The 17,981-nt window shown below is 38.3% G+C and overlaps 1 protein-coding gene across 3 annotated transcripts in view; it reads left to right on the top strand.

The window, feature by feature from the left end:
• Positions 1-17,137, top strand: part of LOC123518322 — a 104,363-nt gene extending 87,226 nt beyond the window's left edge. For all 3 annotated transcript variants that reach the window (XM_045279078.1, XM_045279079.1, XM_045279080.1), the window contains 3 exons: positions 5,831-6,127; positions 6,620-6,771; positions 16,845-17,137. In XM_045279078.1, the coding sequence (XP_045135013.1) occupies positions 5,831-6,127; positions 6,620-6,771; positions 16,845-16,997 (602 nt within the window). In that variant the 3' untranslated portion in view covers positions 16,998-17,137. The remainder of the gene's footprint in view (positions 1-5,830; positions 6,128-6,619; positions 6,772-16,844) is intronic.
• The last annotated feature ends 844 nt before the right edge of the window (positions 17,138-17,981 follow it).

A 17,981-nucleotide genomic window follows, 5' to 3' on the forward strand; every position in this document is an offset into this window, starting at 1 on the left:
TCCCCCATCTCTATCACTCATTTAAAAAAGGTTTGCTAAGTTGCTCCTCCCCAGTCTCCTGCCTCTGAAACACTTCCAGATTACACAATATCTCAACTCTGACAACACCATATCACTTGCTTCTGAGATTCACCAATCCCCTCATGACCTTTCCTTACTCCCATCCCATCCTCTTCTTCTCCCACTCCTCCATCTCTTCCCCCTCTCTCCACTTTATTCTCCCCCTCTCTAAGCACCTTCCCCCCCTTGGTCAAGTCTCTTCTTGATCTTCCTCTACCCCCTGGGTGCACTCACTCTACACTGATTTCCCATCCATACCATTCCTGTCCTTATCTTACCACTCTAGGCTCTACACTCAACACTCCCTTACACTCTACTTCTTTCCCTCCAACCACTCTAGGCTCCACACCTGTTTTTCCTTTATTTTTCTCTATTAACATCACCAAGGAATGCACCCTCATCACCTCTCTTTTCTGTGAAGTACACTAAGCTCTCCTTTTTTCTCTGGACTAACATCTGCCCTCCACTCGTCAAAATACTTAAACACCTACCTCCTTCCTCTTTTTAACCATACTCGGACAGAGGGTGATTTCCCCTGTTCCTGGTGTGAGGCCCTTATACTCCCCTTCATGAAATTAGGAAAATCAGGCTCACTCCCAAATGATTACCGTCCCATTGCCTTGACCAGCTGCATATGCAAACTTTTGAAAAGGCTAGTCAACTTCAGGTTAATGTGGCACTTAGAATCTAAGAGCCTTCTTTCCTCATGTCAATTCGGGTTTCGGCTTCCCTTAAGTACCTACTGCTGACCCTCTGGCCCACATCAACACATATATTAAATCTGCTTTTACCTGCCAAGAATCAGTCCCAGCAGTTTTCTTTGATTTGGAAAAGGCATATGATACTGCATGGCAAAAATATATCTTAGACCAGCTTCCCTCCAGTGGTAATATGGTTGTATTTATACAATCTTTTCTCTCTCTCATCATTCTGTCTTGAGTCCAAGTTTTGCCTTCTATCTCCTCCTCCTTTACTTAGTATGAAGATATCCCCCAGGAAAGTGTTTTAAGCACCACCTTATTTCTCATTGTTGTCAATGGCATCATACCTACCCTGCCCCCTGGTGTCTGCTCATCCCTTTATGTAGACAACCTAGCCATCTACTCCTCAGGCCCCTCTGTATCAACCCTACATACACTCCTCCAATCTGCTATCTTTGCTACATCTTCCTGGGTTACTGCTCATGGTTTCTACTTCTCCCCTACAAAATCCTTTTCAATTTTCTTCGCCTGTTCCCACACACCACCACCCCATTAACCCGTTATGACACCCCTCTCCAATATAGTAAAACCTCGCTTGATGAATGTCTCTAAGGACGAACAATTCAGGGGACGAACACAGTTAAACGGCTCGCGGCAGGCAAACCGATTGTGTGATAGCCAATCCGGCTATCAGACAACAACCAAACAAAACATAAGCACAAAAGAAAATAGAAACAGGAACGTCGAAAAATATTACATAACAATTTCCGTGCCACCATGATTTTCTCCTGTTTTTCCTGAGCATGGTGATGTTACCGGCGCGCTCTACTGTAGCTTCCTCGGCGTTATTCTCGCTGCTCTGGTGGCTCTCAGCGTTGCTGTCATCATCATCCTGGCCATGTCCAGGTACTGCAGATTGTGGCACATCCATCGCAGCTGTTTCCTCGCTCGCCTGGCAAGGAACACCGCCCTACTGCCCGCTCCTCTCCCACTGAGCATCACCTCCGAGGATCAAAGGAACTTCCTGGCCACGAACCTTTAACTTCCCTTCTTGGAAGTCCAAACTTGCTCCCACATGCGTGAGGAAGTCAATCCCCAGCAGGCAAGGGTCTTCCAAGGCAGAGACGAAGACTGGCAATCTTTCCATGTTTCCCACGCCGATGTTCACTATAACGGGGCCCCACATAGCGGCACTGACTTATGATGCTACACAGCTGTTGTGTAGCTCTGGCACGCTGTGCACATCCAAAGTCCTCTCTCATGACTGTCTTCTCGGATCTTGTCTGTCTTCCTCCCCATCCTCCTCTCCTCCATTCCATCATGCCATCAACGTCCAGTCTCTCAAGTAAATAACCTTTTCTTTTTTTTTATTCATTTTATTATCATTTTGATAGCATTTAGGTAAGTAAAACAATTTAGGCTTTCTATAGTTATTTCGTTCATGTCATTCATACATTAAAGGTCTATTTTGAATGGGTTTTATGGACAAAGGTATGATTTTTGGGGGGGTCTGGAATGGATTAATGGTATTTCAATACATTCTTATGGGAAAAATTGATTCAGGGGATGAACAAATCGGGTGACGAACAGGATTTAGGAACGAATTATGGTTTTACTGTACCATTCCTCTGGAAAGTTTCTCAGCCTCCTTTTGAATTCCCAGCTTACTTGGATAGCACATATCCTCACTCTTAAAAAACATTGCCTCCTGCCACCTCCTTCTCCTACAAACCTTATTCCATGTCTCTTGGGGTGCTGACCAGAAGACCCTACTGTACCTTCATTCTGTCTACCCTTGACTATGGGTGTCATATCTATTCTTCAGCTTCTGACTCCATTCTTAACCTCCTTGACCCAATTTACCATCTTGGCACCTTCCATTTCTCTCCTGTTGAAAGTCTCTATGCGGAGTCTGAACTCTCTCTCTCTATCATGCTGTCAAGCCCTCCTATCCTTTAGGTGCTATGCACACCTCCATCATTCCCTACAACAAAGATTACTGTTTCTCCAACTCTTCTCCGCATCTTTTTCCTCCTCTCCATGCCTACCCACTCCCTTCCCTGTCTGTATGCAATCCCTCCTTTCCCATTCCTCCTTCCCCACTCACCAAGTCATTCCCATATATATATATCCTTTCCTTCCTTGACTCATCCCTACCCCCTGCACTTCTACATTCCCAGTTCCTTGCCCAAATCCCAACCTATAGTGCAAGCACTCGCATCTATACAGGTGGTTCCAAAAACCACCTCAGGATCTGGATTTGCCGTTGTTTTCCCAACCCAACACAATCAAATTCAGCTACCTGCAGAATCCAGTGTACTGACAACAGAATATCTGCTATTCTCTATGCCTGCATTGACTGTCCCATTTCCCTTCTTCCTTTACAATTTCAAGGACTCTCTCATTCCTCACCCTCTTCCAATCCAATCCATCATCTTGTTCAAGAGATCCAGGATTGGCTATTCCAGCTCTCTGTTTGACACAGATCTGTCTGTTTCTGCTGGATGCCAAGTCATGTTGGTATTTCTGGCGACGAACGTGTTGATTCACTTGACTGCACTGCACCACTGCAAAGCTGCCTGCAATCCTTGAACCTTCCTGTCTGTGACTATCACCCAGTGGCAGTTGTTTTGGTTCAACCTGACAGGAAATAAACTCCACACTGTCAAACCCTCAGTCCTCCCATGGTTCAATCCTCATTACAAAATTCGCCACTGGGAAATCACCCTCACCTGTTTAAGGATTGGTCATACCCGTCTTACACACTCCTATCTCATGTCTCATTCTCCTCCTGATCTCTGCCCTCATTGTCAAGCACCACTTTTGGTGCAAAAAGTTCTCCTTTCATGCCCACACCTAACAAGTATCCTTTATGCTGCCTTCACTTACCTCCCTACTCTCCCCCAAATGCCCTACCTCTCAGACATCCTCACAGAATCCTCTCATTTCTCCATAGATAATTTAATATCATACCTCTAGTGCATAGAAGTTCTTCATCTCACATAATGGTCTGGTCCTTCTCAGCTTCCCATAACACACATTTTCTGACATTCTCTCTTTTTCCACCCTTCACCATAGTGCCATATAACCTATGCTGTCTGGTACAGTCTCCCTGCTTTTATTAACTGTTTACTACTGTTAGTAATTGTTGCCTTTGAGCTCATTAATTGTTGCCTTTTTTATAACAAAAATTTTGATAGTAATTACTTTTAGCTGATTTCTACACTGTTTAAAAGTATCACGTGCTATAGTTTCTAACTTATACATCTTGAATAGTTTACCTTTTTGTTTAATAGAGATCAGTATTCCAGTAGTGAGCCAGGCATTTCTTAATCCTTTAAAAGATACGTATTGATTTTGATTGGGAAACACTAGTTGTAATAATCATAAACAATATCATGGACTAAGTTAAAATTGTCATTTATATTTGATAGGGTAGGTAATTCTTTCCAATTTGTTTTTTTGTAATTCATTACTGAATAGTTCATTGTTAATGGTGTTCTGAACTCAAAAGGTGATCTTATGTTTTGCATTACTATTTATTTGATGAATTATAATTAGGAGGTGGTCAGACATATGAAAGTGAATAATACCAGAAGGGAAGGTGGTGTGTAGTCCAGATGAGATTCAGTCATGAAGGTTGACCAAGAGTGGGATTATCAGGGAATATTGTGGGTCTGGAAGTATGTGGAAAATAATTTATAGATTGCATAGTATTAAGAAACAAATTTCTAGGAAGATGAGTTGAGTGTTCAAGTAAATTGATGTTAATGTCTCATATTATGATTGATCTATTGAGTCTGAAAATATCATTACTGAGCAAGTAATTTATAACATTTATAAATTCATTTGTGAATTATTTCAATATAGATATTAATTGAAATTATAAGGAACATATGAAGTAAATAAACACATTTCATACAATAATTGATGGAAAGTTGAATTGTGGTTTTTTTTTAATTACATGTACTGCCACTGGGGCTGGGTTTGAGCTAATTGTTTTTATTGTGGAAATGGAATCCTTGTGGTCCAAAACCAAAGAAAATTGGGTTCTAAGTACCTGTTGTACAAGGAAAGTTTTGTGCTATCCGCCCAAACATGTCTGAGCCAAACCTTTTCTACGCTCACTGTGGTGAGCAGTAAATACCAGCTGATGATGTTGCCATATCAGTCACCATTTATTTTTTACTTTGTCTACTGCATGTATATAATGTTTTAGTACCTCACATTGTCAAGGTATGTTCATAATAATTATATGTGAATTCAAAAGTAATAAAAAATTAAGATAAATGTGATGACAAAATGTTCACTTCAATAAAATTGACCACATAACAGACTTTAATATTAGAGAAACATGAGAATGATAACATCCATCTTCAGTTTTTTCCTCCACCATTGTCATTACCTCATGAACACTAGGTTCATATTCATCACTTTCACAACGAATCACTATCACTTTCATCTCCTATGGTGTTCAAATAGTCTCTAATTTTGCCACTGGTATCCAGACGAAATGGGCAATGAGAAGACTTGGTAAATACAGTGATACATGTATAGTACTTCAACAAACATGAAATACACTGATATGGTACTGCCATTACCACAAAACAATAGACTGAGGGGTATGAGAATGGCGCAGGAGGTACGGGTGGTGAGTCATGAGGCAAGCCATGCCCGAGGGCATACACTTACACAAAGCACGGGCAGCCTTCAGGGATGACTTTGTCAAGATCTGAGTGCTCAGGAATACTAAATGAATATTCTTATTTGCCGAAGCATAACGCACTTCACCCACAGTACTTTTTTTACCAATGACACTATATTCTTGCCCACACAGGACGGGTTAATGTAGGAGGGCCACTAGCTACAGGCAACAAAATTATAATAAAAAAAAAAAAAAAAATGCTCCATTCTAGATTAGTAAGAGATTACATGTAGATGTTAATGCTTTTAATTCTCAGGCATTACATTTCATGAAGTTACAAAAAATATCAAATTTGAGAACATCTTAAAGCCTTTATGGCAAAATAGCTGTAGAAAACATAATAATTGTCATCTGTACTTTACAGACTTTGATGATGACTGGAACAGGCAGCTTGGGGCTGCTACCCTTCCTCAGAAAAAACAATCATCTGTCTCTCGAAATCATCTAGGAGGGACTGATTCTCGCTTAGCATCAGGTTCACTGCAGCGTGTTCCCCATAACAGACCACCCATGCCAACAAATGAGTTTGCACCTTCTCTGCCATATGTCATTTTGGATAATGGAAAAACACTTGATCTTACTCCACTCTACAAGAAGCTCTTGGAGAAGCCATACTTTCATCTAATCTCAAGACACAAAGCTGAAAATTTGATTATGCCTGGTAATTATATAAATGGTTTAAGTCACATTCCATTCAAACATTTCTATTGATTTTAAGTATGGTGTCTCAATATGTGTTGTCATAACACAATCTATCCATAAGGTAGGTGCAACAATGAAAAAAAATTATCATGATAATTGATAATGATAACTCTGCTAGTGATAATAAATCATTGATAAGGGTAATAAATTCATCCAATAACCAATTAACCTATAAAGCCAAAATTTTGACACTACTGATAACAAAAATGATGATGTAAATAGAAAAATTGATTAATCCAAAACTTTAAGATCTTTATCTTGGGAAACTGAAGAACCTTGCAAAAAAAAATAGAAATTTAATGTTATATGTTTGTTTTGTATACATGCTTATGTACCTACTTATATATATATATATATATATATATATATATATATATATATATATATATATATATATATATATATATATATATATATATATATATATATATTATTAACATATTACCTACAGGAGAAGATGGAATCTTCCTTATTCGACCATCAACCAAAAGTGGACATCCACTCACCCTTGTCCTCAGTCTTGAAAAACATCCTTACAATATCAACATTAGGCAGAGGCCTGACTCTCTCTTTGCTTTAGGCAAAGAGAAGACACAAGAAAAGGTATGTACCATGACTAGATTCACAAGACCATAGGTTTTTGACCCAAAAAGGTCAGACATTAGGGCTAGATACAATTAAAAAGCACTGAAGACTTCTGTCTTCACATTCTCTTCAACTTTTCTTAATTAACTTCCGAAGCATTCTTAGTCTCCTCTATTAAACTTTATCTTTTCCTACCTGAAACATAGGTAGCCTCTTCTCTGTTCCATCCTTTCTTTATCTTCATTTTCATTCCAAAGCTGGATGTCATCCAATTAAGATCACAAGGGAATAACCCTGAGTCATTGGTTTCCAAACTGGGGATAAATTATCCCCTGGGGGTAATTTAACAATTCCTAGGGGATAATGGAGAGCTGACAAAAATATGAAGAATTCTGAAAATCAAGAAAACCTTGCAGTACCTTGCATTAGGATTAATGTTAAATTAGTCTTACTATGCAAAGTTGTAATCCTATTATAAATAATTATTTATTATAGATAACTTATTATTTATTATAAATAACTTGATAAACCACTCTCTCAGCATGTCTTCACAAAAGTCGTGTCTTACAAACTTGTCAGGTCATCCATCCGTCCGTTTTTTCTCATCCCTTTTCTGCCTTCACACCCACCTCTCCAACCCACTGGGTTGCCTTCTCTCTCCCTTGCCAGTCAACTGCCTATAGTTTATCTTTATCCCTCAAAATTTGCATTCCACGTCAGGTGTACTTTCCTAGTTTCATTCCATTTCATTTTATACCACTATCTAGCTGCCTACCAACATCCACCTGTGTAACTACTTCCTCCTTGTTAGTCAGAAGCAAATCTAGAACATTCCCCAGTGTGGGTTCTAAAATTACCGGTTTAAAAAATTATCCTGAATGACCTTAAGCCTTCCTCTGCTGCACTTTTGCCCACCATCAAGCTCCCATCAATATTTCTATAATTGTAAGATTAGTTGAGTACTTACCGGTTTGAAGGTTGGTCATAACTTCACAAACATTTAACTGCAGTCTTTAAGAAAGGTTTCAGAAAGTAGATATCCACTGTACAGAAAACTAATGAACGTAAAGGTCACTTAAAGAGAGAACAAGCAAAGGGTAGGGGAGTGGGCATTTACTATCTCAGTGACGCAGTTATAAACGTTCATGAAATTATGATCAATTGATTATCTTGCAATTTCACTTCACAATAGTTTAACTGTGTCAGGGGTAACTAATGAGAACTTCAGAGTGATTCCTCAAATCTAACAAGTTCTTCCATAGGTCTGCAAAACTCATTCCTTTAATAGAAAGTGGGATGCAAAAATTTTAAAAAATCACAAGGAACAATAACATTTATTTTATGTTTACACAAACAAAAAATAGTAAAAAACAGTACCCATAAAATAATCCCACACTGAACATCACTAAACAGCTAAACATATAGATATATAACAAATATGTGAATACAAGTTATGCCAGTACTGCATTAACAAAGGGATCCTGACTGCAAAAGTGTTTCCTGTAGTATTTTGCAAATACTGATTTATTGGACAAACCTAGAGGCCATGATAGTAGTAACAGAAAGAGTCAGAGAAGCCTTGCTGGATGATGCAGACTTGGTAGAATGAGGTGAAATTTTTTATGGCATCTCATGATATCCTTAGTCCAGCGACATAATGTATCACTTAAAAGTTAACTTAGACAGGATTTTTTAGTTGTTACAAATAATCTGGTAGTTGAACCCCTAGTATCTAGATTCCTGTCCAAGAAACTTCATATTTTAGTATAAACACACAAAAACCTGTCTACCAGTAACTTAACGACTTGCAGAAACCACACCTTAGTTTGTCTGAGTGGGAGGATTACCAAGTGTCACAAGATGCTTAAAGATTTATCAACTTTTTTTTTTATGCAAGAGGGAAACCAGACAAGGGCAACAAAAGATTAATAAAAAAAGGTCCACTTGAAATACTAGTTATGTTAAAGATTGGTAAAGAATTCACCAAAAGACAGGGACAAATGTCTTGAAACTTCCCTCTTAAAATAAGTCAAGTTGTAGGAAGATGGAAATACAGAAGTAGGCAGGGAGTTCCAGAGTTTACCAGAAAAAGGTATGAATGAATGAGAGTACTTGCTAACTTGTGTATTAAAGAGTTGAACAGAATAAGGATTAAAGGAAGAAGAAAGCCTTGTGCAGCAAGGCTGCAGGAGGAGGGGAGGCATGCAGTTAGCATAAAATAGCAATAAAAGATAGAAAGAGATGCAACATTTTGGCAGTGAGAAATAGGCTGAAGACAGTCAGAGGAAAGGAGTTGATGAGACAAAAAACTTTTGATTCCACCCTATGTAATAATATAACTGTGTGAGTGGAACCACCCCCCCCAAACATGGGAAGAGTACTCCATACAAGGATGGATAAAGCACTTATACTGAGTTAGCATTTGGAGGGATGAGAAAAACTGGCAGAGATGCCTGAGAAAACCTAACTATAGAAGTTATTTTAGCAAGAGATGAGATGTGAAATCTCCAGTTAAGATTATGAGTAAAAGACAGACCGAGGATATTCAGTGTAGAAGAGGGAGACAGTCGAGTGTCATTGAAGAGAGAGATAGTCGTCTGGAAGGTTATGTCAAGTTGATATATGGCGGTGGCATCAAGGGAGGCAATAGCGTAGTGGATAAGGTGGTGAGCGTGGGATCGGGCAGGCGTCCACGCAAAAGTTCAAATCCCACCACATACCGCTTTGAATCTATGCCATTTGTCAAGTGGTTTAAAGTTACCTACATGTCACCATGATATCCAGGTTCTAGGTGGTAACACCAAAGATGCACTTGTGTGGTGATATGGGCACTAATATGGGTACCACTATAAATAAAATTGCCTGCGCCACTAATGAGCGGAAGCTTAACAGCACTTCCCACATATATTCTTCAAGTATCTATAAGCAATAACGGGGAAAAAAAAAAATGGAGGAATTCAGTTTTTGAGGCATTGAATACCACTAAGTTTTCTCTGCCCCTATCAGAAATCTTCCAAAGATCAGAAGTCAGGCATTCTGTGGCGTCCCTGCATGATCTATTGACTTTCTGAAGGGTTGGACGTCTCTGAAAGGATGTGAAAAGATGTAGAGTGGTATCATCAGCGTAGGAGTGGATACAGCAAGAAATTTGGTTTAATGAATAACAGAAAGAGAGTGGATGACAGAAAAGAACCCTGAGGAACACCACTATCAATAGATTTAGAAGACCAGTGACCATCTACCACAGCTGTAATAACAGTTTAAAAAGAAACTTGATAAATTTGCAGAGAGAAAGATAGAAACCGTAGGAGGGCAGTTTTGAAATCAGCAAAAGTTTCACTGAAATCTCTAAAAGAGGGTGACCAAAACTCAGTAAGAAAAACCAGAAGATCGCCAGTAGAGCGAGGAGGAGGAGGAGGAGGAGGAGAGAAGGAGGAGGAGAGAAGAAGAAGAAGGAGGAGGAGAGAAGAAGAAGAAGAAGAAGAAGGAGGAGGAGGAGGAGAGGAGAGGAGGAGGAGGAGAGGAGAGGAGGAGGAGGAGGAGGAGGAGGAGGAGGAGGGAAAGGAGGAGGAGAGGAGAGGAAAGGAGGAGGAGAGGAGAGGAAAGGAGGAGGAGAGGAGAGGAAAGGAGGAGGAAAGGAGGAGGAGAGGAGAGGAGAGGAGGAGGAGAGGAGAGGAGGAGGAGAGGAGAGGAGGAGGAGGAGAGGAGAGGAGAGGAGGAGGAGAGGAAAGAAGGAGGAGGAGGAGAGGAAAGAAGGAGGAGGAGGGGGAGAGGAAAGAAGGAGGAGGAGGGGGAGGAGGAGGTCACTCATTTACTAAACTACATGTACAGAAGTTACATACTTAGTAGGAGGTAAGGATAGAACAGATGAAGCTTCTCCCCACCCACCACTCCCTCCGGCGTCACCCGGCAAGAAATAAGACGAAAAATACACCCCGACTGCTGAGAAGGACAATCGGGGAAATTTACACAAGAAAGGTGGGAAAAAGAGAGTACTAATGTAACTACTACTATCGCTAAGAAAAAGAGATATCTAGTGTAACTACTACTATTGCTAAAAAAAAAAAAAAAAATTATCAGAAACCATTTTCTTTATAAAACTTGTCTAATTTACTTTTGAACGTAGCTACCATGTTAACTTGGACGACGGACGCTGGCAGCTTGTTCCAGTGTTCAACTATTCTTACGTTAAAAAAGTTTCTTCGCAAATCATTATTAAATCACTGTCCTTTAAGCTTCAAGCCGTTATTTCTCGTTACTGATTGTGAAAGCTCAAAAAGATTTTCATAGTCGATCTTATCTATATTTTTAAGTATTTTAAACGTTTGAATGAGGTCACCTCGGATGCAACGATCTCTGAGGGAGAACATATCTAGTCTTTCGAGACGTTCTTCATATGACAGGCCACGAATTCCGAGGATTAGTTTCGTTGCTTGTCTTTGAACGCTCTCTAATTTATTAATGTATTTTTGATAACATGGAGACCAGAACTGAACCACATATTCCAAATGTGGTCTCACTAATGATGTATAAAGACGCGTTATGACTTCAGGTGTTTTATAATCAAAATTACGAGCGATAAATCCTAAAACAGCTTTACGACTAGCGGCCGAACACTGTGCAGCACATTTTAGGTCATTTGTTATGAGTACTCCCAGGTCCTTTTCTTCAGTGACTTTAATTAAGTTACATCCATGTAATTTGTAATTATTTTTCACATTGTTTAGGCCAATGTGCATTACTTTGCACTTGTCAGCATTAAAATTTAATAGCCATTTATCGCTCCATCTACTAAGGTTGTCTAAGTCCTGCTGGATGGCATCACAATCGGAGGAGGAGGAGGAGGTGGTAAAGGTGGTAGTAGTAGTAGTAGTAGTAGTAGTAGTAGTAGTAGTAGTAGTAGTAGTAGTAGTGGTGGTGGTGGTGGTGGTGGTGGTGGTGGTGGTGGTGGTGGAGAGAGAGAGAGAGAGAGAGAGAGAGAGAGAGAGAGAGAGAGAGAGAGAGAGAGAGAGAGAGAGAGAGAGAGAGAGAGAGAGAGAGGCCAAGGACAACAAAAAAATATATATATATATATATATATATATATATATATATATATATATATATATATATATATATATATATATATATATATATATATATATATATAACAAAGGCTCACATGATTGCCAGTTCCCTAAAAGTTCAGTAGTTTGCCAAAAGTCTGGGGCAAATGTCTTGAAACCTCCCTCTTAAAATAGGTCAAGTTGTAGGAAGATGGAAATACAGAAGCAGGCAGGGAGTTCCACAGTTTACCAGTGAAAGGTATGAATGACTGAGAAACTCTTGCATTAGAAAGTTGGACAGAATAGGGGTGAGAGGAAGGAGAAAGCCTTGTGCAGGGAGGCCGTAGGAGAAGGCATGTAGTTAACAAGATAAGTAGAGCAGTTAGCATGAAAAAGGCAATAAGGGATGCAACATTCTTTTGGTGAGAAAGAAACTGAAGACAGTCTGTCAGAGGAGGGGAGTTTATGAGACGAAGAGCATTTGAATCCGGCCTATCTACTACTACTACTACTACTTTTTTTATGCAAAACGGAAACTTGACAAAGGCAACAAAACATTGAAAAAAAAAGGCCCACTTGAATGCAGACTCCCTAAAAGAATAGTAAAGAATTAGCTGAAAGTGTGAGACAAATGTCTTGAAACCTCCCTCTTGAGGAAAAAAAAAAAAAAAAAAAAAAAAAAATGGTAGATGGAAATACAGAAGCAGGCTGGGAGTTCCAGAGTTTACCAGGGATAGGTATGAATACTGGTTAACTCTTCTATTAGAGAACTGGACAGAATAGGGATGATAGGAAGAAAGCCTTGTGCAGCAAGGCCGCAAGAGGGGGGAGGCATGCAGTTAGTGAGATCGGTATAGTAGTTAGTATGAAAATAGCTATAAAAGATAGAAAGAAATGCAACATTTTGGCGGTGAGAAAGAGGCTAAAGACAGTCAGTCAGATAAGATGAGTTGATGAGACGAAAAGTTTTTGATTCCACCCTATCTAATAAAACTGTGTGAGTGGAACCCCACCCAAACATGCGAAGGGTACTCCATACAAGGCCAGATTGTACAGCATTACCAGTTGAACCCTTGTACAGAGTTTGCAGTTGGAAGGGCGAGAAAAACTGGCGGAGACACCTAAGAACACCTAACTTTATAGAGGTTGTTTTAGCAAGAGATAATAAGATGTGAAGTTTCCAGTTAAGATTATGAGTAAAGTACAGACCGAATAACTTGAAGTTTCCATTTAAGATTATGAGTAAAGGACAGACCAAAGATATTCTTCTACTACTACTACTACTACTACTACTACTACTACTACTACATCTTCTTCTTCTTCTTCTTCTTCTGCTACTGCTGCTCCTGCTGCATGTTCTGTATAGAAAAATTTTCCCCCGTCTTAATCATGACAACTGACGAACACTAAATATATATATATATATATATATATATATATATATATATATATATATATATATATATATATATATATATATATATATATATAAAATGTATCAATGTTACAACAATGAACACACACACATTTGTCAAAAAAATCTCTTCAGTACTGGCCATCTTGTGCTAGGAATACTGATATTTTACCATATTTAACCTATTTACTGCTAGCTTAGCTGCAATTGACTGGAATGTCCTTCTTAACTCTGATGACATTGATACAAACTTTGATATTTTTTATCATATATTACATAAGATATATAATACACATTTCCCCAAAGTAACAAAATTTGTGTCAGCCAAAAGGCTTAATAGTCCATGGCTGACACCTGCAATAGTAAACTCTATCAAACACAAAAGTAAATTATTTAAAATGTTCAAGCTCGGTAGAGTTAATCATGATGTCTACACACAGTACCGTAATCATGTAACACATATAGTTAGGGCCGGCAACACTAACTACTATATGAATATCTTTAGCAACCTCAAAAATAATACCAGAAAAATTTGGCAGACCATTAATGAACCATAAGGAAGGCAGTCATCCAGAACAGCAATATCTACCTTAAACCACAAAAACATCCTACATACCGATTCACGTCAAATTGCAGCAGCTCTCAACGAACACTTTAGTGAAATTGCAACAAAGTTAAACAATACCTTACCCCCAGCTAATAGAAATGCCACTGACTACTTACAAGGAAACTATGCACATTCAATGTGTATCCCACCGATTACCGCTGTTGACATCATCAGAGCTATCAAGTCTCAAAAATAAACGATCAAATATTGATGAAATTTCCACCACTATATTAAAGAGTAACTCAGACCAGATTGCTAACCCCATTGCACTACTATTTAATCAATCCATATATACTGGTAAATATCCATCAACCCTCAAAAATGCTAATGTAACACCTATACATAAATCTGGTCCTAAGAATAACCCTAACAATTATTGCCCTATTTCTATCCTATCCAATTTCTCCAAAATATTTGAAATGTTAATGAAAAATAAATTAATGCCATATCTAGAAAGAAACCACATCTTAAGCAACTCTCAATATGGATTTAGATCAAACTCCAGCACATACCATGCCCTTGATGTGTTTACCACCCACCTTTACTCATCTCTAGACAGTAAGTTATCAGTTTTATCTCTTTTTATTGACTTTTCCAAAGCTTTTGATACAGCCAAACACAGAATCCTTCTTGACAAATTGTATCATTATGGAATACGTGGAACTATACATTTATGGTTCAAGGACTATTTAACAAACAGAACCCAGTGTACAGTCTATGATGGACATGTATCCTTGAAACTGAATATTTCTACGGGTGTTCCACAAGGAAGTGTCTTAGGGCCTATATTGTTCCTTATCTATATCAATGATATTGTCAATATATTCAATTGTGCCAAGACTATACTTTTTGCTGATGACACGACCCTCTATTTCACAGGCTCTAGCAATGACACTCTCTTCAGCCAAGCAAACCAAGATCTTAATAAACTTTACTTTTACTGCTGGTGTTTGAGCAATAGACTTACAATTAATATCAATAAAACTCACTTCATGTTCTTTTTTAATACAAACACTAATGTGCTGCCTGTTCTAAAAATCAACGATAACTTAATAAGTAGAGCTTACAAACTAAGATTTTTGGGTGTCATATTTGATGAAAGCTTAACTTTTTAAATTCCATACTAGTAATGTTTCCAAAAAACTTTCCAGATGCACTGCCATGCTTTAAAGTAAGACACTTTGCACCTTGTGAAATACTAAAAACTCTCTACTATGCTCATATTTATCCCCATCTTATCTACTGTAACCCAATTTAGGGCACCACCCATACTACACATCTAAAATGTATAAATCTACAACATAAGAAGATAATCAGAATTATTACAAAGAGCTCCTTCCTTGAACATACCACTCCTCTCTTTAAAAGCACTAAAATTCTAAAGCTGGAAGATGTAACTAAATTTTCTATTGCAATTAGTATGTACAAGAATCAAATCAATGTCTCTTTTCCCTCTCATGAATACGCCACATGGCACAGACAACAACTCTGTATACCGACCCATCGCTTAAGTCTCTTCCGCCACTCTACTGTGTATTTGGGCCCACACGTATGGAATTCTCTACCCCGTCCTATCAAAAATGCTCCCTCTCTTAACATATTCAAAAGTAAACTCAAATATCATCTCCTAGATTTATATTAGCCAATGTCCTACTTTTACAATGTAGCCTTCCCAAACCTTCATTAATATCTCTACTACTCCATCTCCACCATCACCTATCTTCAACATCACCCATCACAACCATTCTATACATGTTGCTTACCCATTTTTTATCCTAGGAAATTGTATCCCTATACCTAACTATTTTTAGTGTCAAATCTTTATATATTTATTTTATAATATATGATCTCCATTATTGCTTAGAATGTAAGTATATATTTTTTGTATTTTTATATTTATCATATTTCTCTTGCCTGAAAAGCATTGCTTATTATATAGGCTAGCCCAACAATTCACTGAAGAGTCCTTCTGTAGTATATCCTTGGCTATAATAAAGTGTTTAAAGTGTATTTAGCATTTACCAGCACCTCCTGAATCAATTTCAACAATCCTAGGGGTGCTGGCACCCCAGGTTAAGAAACAGTGGTCTATGTGCTAGCCAGAGCTGAAGTTGTGATGGACACTTCCACATGTGAAAACTGCATATTGAAAATTAAATAATAATACTGTTCAACCCATACAGATGAAAACAAATTAATAACTTTATTGCAAATGTGGAAGACTAGAAAAATTATTTTCAAAACACATCGCTGGTATAGTAAGTCTCAGGAGTCACGAGATGTTTGTTTGGGCCACCATAATGGCTAATGATGTCATCACAGCTGATTGCAGCACAGAGGCACTTCACCTATTCCAGGACAGCTAGTGATGCATGATAAATATCATCAGGAAGATCGACAACCGAGGTTCCTCTGTACTTTGTTGTGTTTTCTGATGACAGTTTATGGCAGAAATACATAATCCTCCTTCCTAGCCTCCAACTCTTCTTGTGATTGTTGATGTTTTATTTCTTAGCCTGTATAGTAAATTTATCTTACCAAAGGCCATGGTTAGATGTTGAGCTCCTACTCCAGAAACTCTGCATTACATATCCTCATGACTATCAATTAAAAACCTATCACCTCTCCTGACTTGGTCCTGTTGCTATGGTTAGAAAATGTATGAAGACCTTGTTAGTTGGTTTTCTGTACACAGAAAATTTCACGCAGAGATGGATCTCCATCTATCCTTTGCAAAGTGATGCTTGGATTTTCTGTTTTGTTTGGTGTCAATTGTTTTTAGTAGTATATGTGCCTCAATAAAATAGTATGTATGTGCTAGGAATATTCCATCTGTAAATGTTATTCTAATGCTACTGAGCTTGCTACCTTTACATGCTTACTACATCATAGTCTTGATCCTATAATGAAAAACAGTTGATCCTATCATAAATAAAGGATAATACAACCTATATGATATACTTTTTGTAGTTTATTTGAACACAATGTGTGTCCTTAACTAATTTGTATTCTTTTCTTATTTCAGGCATTTTCTTCACTTGATGAATTAGTCAACACCTATAGTAGGGAACCCATCAAGCTTGAGAATGGCAAGAAGGCCTTCCTCAAACACACACCTCCAAAGAAAGGAAATTCATATGTTAAGCATCATCCACCAGGTCTTGCTAAGAAATACTGAAATATCAATGAATAATCTCCAAGATAGCAGTATTTGTTGCTATTAGTACTATTGTTGTTGTTAGAGTACATTGTATAATTTAGCTTGATTTATGTTGATTTTAATATTTTTAAAAATATTAAACTTATAAATAGCAACTGTACATTGTTTCCTAGAAACTCATCTCCAATCTAATGTAAGATTATGACCACTTAAATGTTTTATTTGCAAACAAATATTATGATTAGTTAGTGATATTATGGAAATGCACTCTAATAATTGGAGCCTTAATTAATTATTGGCTGACTAAGAAAAATATTAAATGTACAACACTAGCCATATAAGCCAACTGTGCTTATGATGTATTGGCTGTCTGATGTACACAGTATTCATGATCATAATCATAAGGAGTGAAGCAATGAAGCCAATGTTCTTGCATTGATAAATTGCTCAACAAGCAAGAAGTTCAGTTAAATGTTATGGATTTGTAATGTGCCAGACTAGAATAGGTCATATGGCACTATAGGAAGGGGTTAGATTAGATGAAGGACTTTGATGGTATAGGAATGATATAAGGGCAGGGATACATTCTCATAGAATCCCGATTCTATGAGAATGTCAGCAAGGCAGGGGGTTTGGAATAGTGAGAAAAGGTGAGGGAAGGCAGTAATGTGAGCTTGGGTGTAACCTGGGCAGAAACAGGGGATATGGGAGATGGAGGAGTGGGCCAGGGGGGGATAAAAAAAAACTATGGAAAGAGAGGGAGGGGAAGGATGTGTAATGCTGAGGAAGGAAACTGGAGGAAACATGTATAGCAGTGGAAGAGGAGGAGGACCTGTCAGCATGGTATGGATGGAAAGGCCTGATTCTATATAGAAGTTTTCAACATGGGAAGAGTAGAAAGCACCAAGAGCAAGGCAAAGACTGAGGTGGTGGACAGTGTCAAGGAGACTGAGGAGAGAGGGATAGGACCAAGAGTAAGCATGGAAACCATAATCAAGAGTA

This window comes from Portunus trituberculatus, chromosome 43 (genome assembly GCF_017591435.1).
Source record: "Portunus trituberculatus isolate SZX2019 chromosome 43, ASM1759143v1, whole genome shotgun sequence".
Lineage (NCBI taxonomy): Eukaryota > Metazoa > Arthropoda > Malacostraca > Decapoda > Portunidae > Portunus > Portunus trituberculatus.